The following is an 8,449-nucleotide window of genomic DNA, read 5'->3' on the forward strand; positions in this document are numbered from 1 at the left end:
AAAATAATAAACCACCCCAAAACAGAAATCCAACTTCCAAACATGAACTCAGTAATGAGTAGGTCTGCCGTTATTGTTGATCACTTAAAAAATTTGTTTGGGCATGCTTGATGCAGGCGTTTCCATGAGGTGAGTGGCCGCACGAAGGCCATCTACTGTCTGGAACTGTTGTCCATTTTTGTAAACTTCCCTTGCCATCCATCCCCAAAGGTTCTCAATTGGATTTAGATCAGGGGAACACGCAGGATGGGCCAAAAGAGTGATGTTATTCTCCTGGAAGAAGTCCCTTGTCCTGCGGGCATTGTGTACCGTAGCGTTGTCCTGTTGAAAAACCCAGTCATTACCACACAGACGAGGGCCCTCAGTCATTAGGGAAGCTCTCTGCAACATCTGGACATAGCTGGCGGCCGTTTGACGCCCCTGCACTTCCTGAAGCTCCATTGTTCCACTGAAGGAAAAAGCCCCCCAGACCATTATGGCGCCCCCTCCACTGTGGCGCGTAGAAAACATCTCAGGTGGGATCTGCTTGTCAGGCCAGTAACGTTGGAAACCATCAGGACCATCAAGGTTACATTTTTTCTCATCAGAGAATAAAACTTTCTTCCACCTTTGAATGTCCCATGTTTGGTGCTCTCTTGCAAAGTCCAAACGAGCAGTTCTGTGGCGTTCAAGGAGACGAGGTCTTTGAAGATGTTTTTTGTTTTTGAAGTCCTTCAGTCTCAGATGCCGTCTGATGGTTATGGGGCTGCAGTCAGCACCAGTAAGGGCCTTAATTTGGGTCGAGGATCGTCCAGTGTCTTGACGGACAGCCAATTGGAGCCTCCCGCTCAGAGCTGATGACATTTTTTTGGGTCTTCCTCTTGACTTTTTTGTTCCATAACCCTCAGGATCATTTAAGAAATTCCAAATGACTGTCTTACTGCGTCCCACCTCAGCAGCGATGGCGTGCTGTGAGAGACCCTGCTTATGCCGTTCAACAACCCGACCACGTTCAAAAAGGGAGAGTTTTTTTGCCTTTGCCATCACAACGTGTGACTACCTGACAGAAAATGACAATGAATCCACATCTTTGCACAGATTTGGCCTATTAAAGGCATGTGGTCCTAAAATTTGGATCAGCTGAAAAACAGCCTGTTTCAGTTTAATCGTTATTTTCAAATAATTGAATGCTCAAAAAATGTTTTGTCTCACTCCTATTTCTTCTTGTTGCATGTTGAAGCTCTACTTGGAACCTTGTTAAGATGCAACAATGTAAGATAGATATAACATAGGCTTACGGGTCTCTATAGACATAACATAGGCTTAAGGGTCTCTATAGATATAACATAGGCTTAAAGGTCTCCATAGATATAACAAAGGCTTATAGGTCTCTATATACATAACAAAGGCTTTCAGGTCTCTATAGATATAACATAGGCTTACAGGTCTCTATAGACATAACATAGGCTTTTAGGTCTCTATAGATATAACTTAGGCTTACTGGTCTCCATAGACATAACATAGGCTTACAGGTCTATAGACATAACATAGGCTTTCAGGTATCTATAGACATAACATAGGCTTTCAGGTCTCTATAGATATAACATAGGCTTACAGGTCTCTATAGATATAACATAGGCTTTCAGGTCTCCATAGACATAACATAGGCTTACAGGTCTCTATATACATAACAAAGGCTTACAGGTCTCTATAGATATAACATAGGCTTACAGGTCTCTATAGACATAACATAGGCTTACAGGTCTCCATAGACATAACATAGGCTTACAGGTCTATAGACATAACATAGGCTTACAGGTCTCTATAGACATAACATAGGCTTACAGGTCTCCATAGACATAACATAGGCTTACAGGTCTATAGACATAACATAGGCTTACAGGTCTATAGACATAACATAGGCTTAAAGGTCTCCATAGATATAACAAAGGCTTATAGGTCTCTATATACATAACAAAGGCTTTCAGGTCTCTATAGATATAACATAGGCTTACAGGTCTCCATAGACATAACATAGGCTTACAGGTCTCTATAGACATAACATAGGCTTACAGGTCTCTATAGATATAACATAGGCTTTCAGGTCTCCATAGACATAACATAGGCTTACAGGTCTCTATATACATAACAAAGGCTTACAGGTCTCTATAGATACAACATAGGCTTACAGGTCTCTATAGACATAACATAGGCTTACAGGTCTCCATAGACATAACATAGGCTTACAGGTCTATAGACATAACATAGGCTTACAGGTCTCTATAGACATAACATAGGCTTACAGGTCTCCATAGACATAACATAGGCTTACAGGTCTATAGACATAACATAGGCTTACAGGTCTATAGACATAACATAGGCTTACAGGTCTCTATAGATATAACATAGGCTTACAGGTCTCTATAAGCATTACACAGGCTTCAGGTCCTTACAGACCTTACTAGTCTCTATAGACTTTGTATAGCGGGCATTACATAGGTCTCTGTGGGCATTACATAGGGTTACAGGTGTCTATAGACACATCATAGGCATACGGCTATCTACAGGCGTCACATAGGCTCACCAGTCTCTATAGATAATACATAGGCTTACAGGTCTCCATACACATAACATAGGCTTACAGGTCTCCATACACATAACATAGGCTCACTTATCTCTATAAGCATTACACAGGGTTCAGGTCCTTACAGGCATTACATAGGCTTACTAGTCTCTATAGACTTTGTATAGTGGGCATTACATAGGTCTCTGTGGGCATTACAAAGGCTTACAGGTGTCTATAGACACATCATAGGCATACGGCTATCTACAGGCGTCACATAGGCTCACCAGTCTCTATAGATAATACATAGGCTTACAGGTCTCTATTGACATAACATAGGCTTACAGTTATTAAGCCTATTATAGTTCGGGAGGACATTTATTATGTGGACTTCGGACTATTATAAGAGATAATAGACCTCGCTAAGTCACAAGCCGTCCACACAAAAGACCCTTTCCTAGAAACCCTCCCACCAGCTGTAAAGGCATGAAACATAACCCACAGCACATTACCCGTGCAGGTCTGGGTCGGCCTGGACTTATAATTTCCCATATGTTTATAGGACGTCTTCTTTCTTGCAGCCGATCGCTCCCTGTAATATGAGCAAGAGCAAAGATCCCAACTGCTGCCGCGCACGGTGATAGCCACCCAGCTAAAAATAAACCCTTCTGTCAATGGAATGCCAGACAACAATGAACGGACACGAGCCGGGAGCCACCGAGCGCCATGATAGCTAATCCGTCCACAGATGTAGCAGAGCTGAAAGCGTTATTTTACTTTTTGGGGCTGAATTATTTAATGCACAGTGATAACTGGCCAGAGGATGGGGAGCACTTATAACAATCTACTCTATCTACTGCAGGCGCGCTTATTGATTGCATTTGGAGGACTCACACCTATAGCTATGGCCCTGGTCTGTAAAAAGAATGAGAAACCATATTTCCCGACGGTTTTCCATTTAAAGTGGTTGTGTCACGGAGCATGTTCTATATTTTTCAAACCAGCACCAGGATCTGAATACTTTTGTAATTGCATGCAGTATTTCCACTCAGCTTTTCAATAAAATGTATCTATATAGCGCCACCTGCTGATTGTTCTTTTCCTTATTTTCTGTCCATATCACTGAGCTGGTCGCATATGCTCAGTTTACGTCTTCAACTGCCACCAGCCATATGTTTAGTTTAAAGCTGTGGCACTTAGGCCTCATGCACACGCCGACCAACGACCGGTCCGTGCATTGGGGGCCGCAATTGCGGCCCCCAATGCACAGCAACATCCGTGCAGCAGGCCGGATCCATTCAACTTGAATGGGTCTGGCACAGGGCTGGTTCTAGCTTTATTAGAAATGTATTGTCCTGTACTATATGATGTCTGATTTTCATTTTTTACATCAATCATGGCATAACCCCTTTAAGATAATGTGGTGAAATTACCTGCAGTCCTATGTCAACCACAAATGACTTAGTAAAGCAACATCAAAGGTTTATTTCTGCTACAGGTGCATGTAAATCCTGGAAGAAATTCACTCTTTTCCCTGATGCTTGCTCCTACAATGCAGAATTTTCCTTCGGGTGATAAATATCCATCGGCTGTCACTTCAGATGCTGAACAACCAGACTTTTCATCAGTCGCTGCAATTAATCCATACATCATTCAGCATAATAACTGACCTACTTTACATTTGCTTAATGACAAGAAGTAAAATACGGCCGAGCGAAGCGTCAGATTTTCAATCAGGAGACAGGGCTGTTTATATATGCGACAAATAAATCACACAGCTGGAGATACGTTATTGTATCATTACAATATTAATAATAGTTATTTGCTGGATAGATTCAGGTACAATAAATGTCTGGTGTCTGCCATAACGAATCCATTTCATTCCAGGCTGAGTATATTTTAATGCCTGTCCAACATTATATTTACATATGTTTAGTAGATGGAGAGAGATAATGTTCTGCTCAATAAATAAGATACAACTGACAGGGTGGCTAAGAAAAACTCAGCACAAAGAAAACACAGCAGCAAATACTGCCCTCTATGTACATACAAGAATATAACTACTATAATACTGCCTCCTATGTACAAGAATATAACTGCGATAATACTGCTCCTATGTACAAGAATATAACTACTATAATACTGCTGCTATGTACAAGAATATAACTACTATAATACTGCTCCTATGTACAAGAATATAACTACTATAATACTACCTCCTAGCTACAAGAATATAACTACTATAATACTGCCCTCTATGTACAAGAATATAACTACTATAATACTGCTCCTATGTACAAGAATATAACTACTATAATACTGCTCCTATGTACAAGAATATAACTACTATAATACTGCTGCTATGTACAAGAATATAACTACTATAATACTGCTCCTATGTACAAGAATATATCTACTATAATACTGCTCCTATGTACAAGAATATAACTATTATAATACTGCTCCTATGTACAAGAATATAACTACTATAATACTGCTCCTATGTACAAGAATATAACTACTATAATACTGCTCCTGTGTACAAAAATATAACTACTATAATACTGCATCCTATGTACATGAATATAACTACTATAATACTGCCCCTATGTACAAGAATATAACTACTATAATACTGCTCCTATGTACAAGAATATAACTACTATAATACTGCTCCTATGTACAAGAATATAACTATTATAATACTGCTCCTATGTACAAGAATATAACTACTATAATACTGCTCCTGTGTACAAGAATATAACTACTATAATACTGCTCCTGTGTACAAAAATATAACTACTATAATACTGCATCCTATGTACATGAATATGACTACTATAATACTGCCCCTATGTACAAGAATATAACTACTATAATACTGCTCCTATGTACAAGAATATAACTACTATAATACTGCCCCCTATGTACAAGAATATAACTACTATAATACTGCTCCTATGTACAAGAATATAACTACTATAATACTGCCCCTATGTACAAGAATATAACTACTATAATACTGCTCCTATGTACAAGAATATAACTACTATAATACTGCCCCTATGTACAAGAATATAACTACTATAATACTGCTCCTATGTAGAAGAATATAACTACTATAATACTGCCTCCTATGTACAAGAATATAACTACTATAATACTGCACCTATGTATCAGATTATAACTGCTATAATACTGCTCCTATGTACAAGACTATAACTACTATAATACTGCCTCCTATGTACAAGAATATAACTACTATAATACTGCTCCTATGTACAAGAATATAACTACTATAATACTTCTCCTATGTACAAGAATATAGCTACTATAATACTGCTCCTATGTACAAGAATATAACAACTATAATACTGCTCCTATGTACAAGAATATAACTACTATAATACTGCTCCTATGTACAAGACTATAACTACTAAAGAGGGCAACTAAAGTAATAACTGGAATGGGGCAACTACAGTACCCTGAAAGGTTATCAAAATAAGGGTTATTCACTTTAGAAAAAAGACGACTGAGGGGATAACTAATTACTATGTATACATATATCAGGGGTCAGTACAGAGATCACTCCCATCATCTATTTATCCCCAGGACTGTGACGAGGGGACATCCTCTGCGTCTGGAGGAAAGAAGGTTTGTACACAAACATAGAAGAGGATTCTTTACGGTAAGAGCAGTGAGACTATGGAACTCTCTGCCTGAGGAGGTGGTGATGGTGAGTACAATAAAGGAATTTAAGACGGGCCTGGATGTATTTCTAGAGTGTAATAATATTACAGGCTATAGCTACTAGAGAGGGGTCGTTGATCCAGGGAGTTATTCTGATGCCTGATTGGAGTCGGGAAGGAATTTTTTATTCCCCTAAAGTGGGGAAAATTGGCTTCTACCTCACAGTTTTTTTTTTGCCTTCCTCTGGATCAACTTGCAGGATAACAGGCCGAACTGGATGGACAGATGTCTTTTTTCGGCCTTATGTACTATGTTACTATAATACTGCCTCCTATGTAGAATAATATAACTACTATAATACTGCCCCTATGTACAATAATATAACTACTATAATCCTGCCCCTATTTGGAAGAATATAACTACTATAATACTGCTCCTATGTACAAGAATATAACTACTATAATACTTCTCCTATGTCCAAGAATATAACTACTATAATACTGCTCCTGTGTACAAGAATATAACTACTATAATACTGCTCCTATGTACAAGAATATAACTACTATAATACTGCTCCTATGTACAAGAATATAACTACTATAATACTGCTCCTATGTACAAGAATATAACTACTATAATACTGCTCCTTTGTACAAGAATACAGGGAGTGCAGAATTATTAGGCAAGTTGTATTTTTGAGGATTAATTTTAATATTGAACAACAACCATGTTCTCAATGAACCCAAAAAACTCATTAATATCAAAGCTGAATATTTTTGGAAGTAGTTTTTAGTTTGTTTTAGTTTTAGCTATTTTAGGGGGATATCTGTGTGTGCAGGTGACTATTACTGTGCATAATTATTAGGCAACTTAACAAAAAACAAATATATACCCATTTCAATTATTTATTTTTACCAGTGAAACCAATATAACATCTCAACATTCACAAATATACATTTCTGACATTCAAAAACAAAACAAAAACAAATCAGTGACCAATATAGCCACCTTTCTTTGCAAGGACACTCAAAAGCCTGCCATCCATGGATTCTGTCAGTGTTTTGATCTGTTCACCATCAACATTGCGTGCAGCAGCAACCACAGCCTCCCAGACACTGTTCAGAGAGGTGTACTGTTTTCCCTCCTTGTAAATCTCACATTTGATGATGGACCACAGGTTCTCAATGGGGTTCAGATCAGGTGAACAAGGAGGCCATGTCATTAGATTTTCTTCTTTTATACCCTTTCTTGCCAGCCACGCTGTGGAGTACTTGGACGCGTGTGATGGAGCATTGTCCTGCATGAAAATCATGTTTTTCTTGAAGGATGCAGACTTCTTCCTGTACCACTGCTTGAAGAAGGTGTCTTCCAGAAACTGGCAGTAGGACTGGGAGTTGAGCTTGACTCCATCCTCAACCCGAAAAGGCCCCACAAGCTCATCTTTGATGATACCAGCCCAAACCAGTACTCCACCTCCACCTTGCTGGCGTCTGAGTCGGACTGGAGCTCTCTGCCCTTTACCAATCCAGCCACGGGCCCATCCATCTGGCCCATCAAGACTCACTCTCACTTCATCAGTCCATAAAACCTTAGAAAAATCAGTCTTGAGATATTTCTTGGCCCAGTCTTGACGTTTCAGCTTGTGTGTCTTGTTCAGTGGTGGTCGTCTTTCAGCCTTTCTTACCTTGGCCATGTCTCTGAGTATTGCACACCTTGTGCTTTTGGGCACTCCAGTGATGTTGCAGCTCTGAAATATGGCCAAACTGGTGGCAAGTGGCATCTTGGCAGCTGCACTCTTGACTTTTCTCAGTTCATGGGCAGTTATTTTGCGCCTTGGCTTTTCCACACGCTTCTTGCGACCCTGTTGACTATTTTGAATGAAATGCTTGATTGTTCGATGATCACGCTTCAGAAGCTTTGCAATTTTAAGAGTGCTGCATCCCTCTGCAAGATATCTCACTATTTTTGACTTTTCTGAGCCTGTCAAGTCCTTCTTTTGACCCATTTTGCCAAAGGAAAGGAAGTTGCCTAATAATTATGCACACCTAATATAGGGTGTTGATGTCATTAGACCACACTACTTCTCATTACAGAGATGCACATCACCTAATATGCTTAATTGGTAGTAGGCTTTCGAGCCTATACAGATTGGAGTAAGACAACATGCATAAAGAGGATGATGTGGTCAAAATACTCATTTGCCTAATAATTCTGCAC

At 39.3% G+C, this 8,449-nt stretch overlaps 1 protein-coding gene across 4 annotated transcripts in view; it reads right to left on the minus strand.

Moving 5' to 3' along the window:
• TNNI3K (TNNI3 interacting kinase) overlaps nt 1-3,186 on the minus strand; it is a 230,894-nt gene extending 227,708 nt beyond the window's left edge. For 3 of the 4 annotated variants that reach the window (XR_005774108.1, XR_005774106.1, XM_040406704.1), the window contains exon 1: nt 3,055-3,179. Coding sequence is in view for 1 of the 4 variants with exons in the window: in XM_040406704.1 (XP_040262638.1) it covers nt 3,055-3,094 (40 nt within the window). In the remaining 3 variants the exon portion in view is untranslated. Of the gene's footprint in view, nt 1-3,054 lie in introns of all 4 variants that reach the window. The other variant, XM_040406705.1, reaches the window with a different exon arrangement.
• Between the last annotated feature and the right edge of the window lie 5,263 nt (nt 3,187-8,449).

This window comes from Bufo bufo, chromosome 9 (assembly GCF_905171765.1).
Source record: "Bufo bufo chromosome 9, aBufBuf1.1, whole genome shotgun sequence".
Classification (NCBI taxonomy): domain Eukaryota; kingdom Metazoa; phylum Chordata; class Amphibia; order Anura; family Bufonidae; genus Bufo; species Bufo bufo.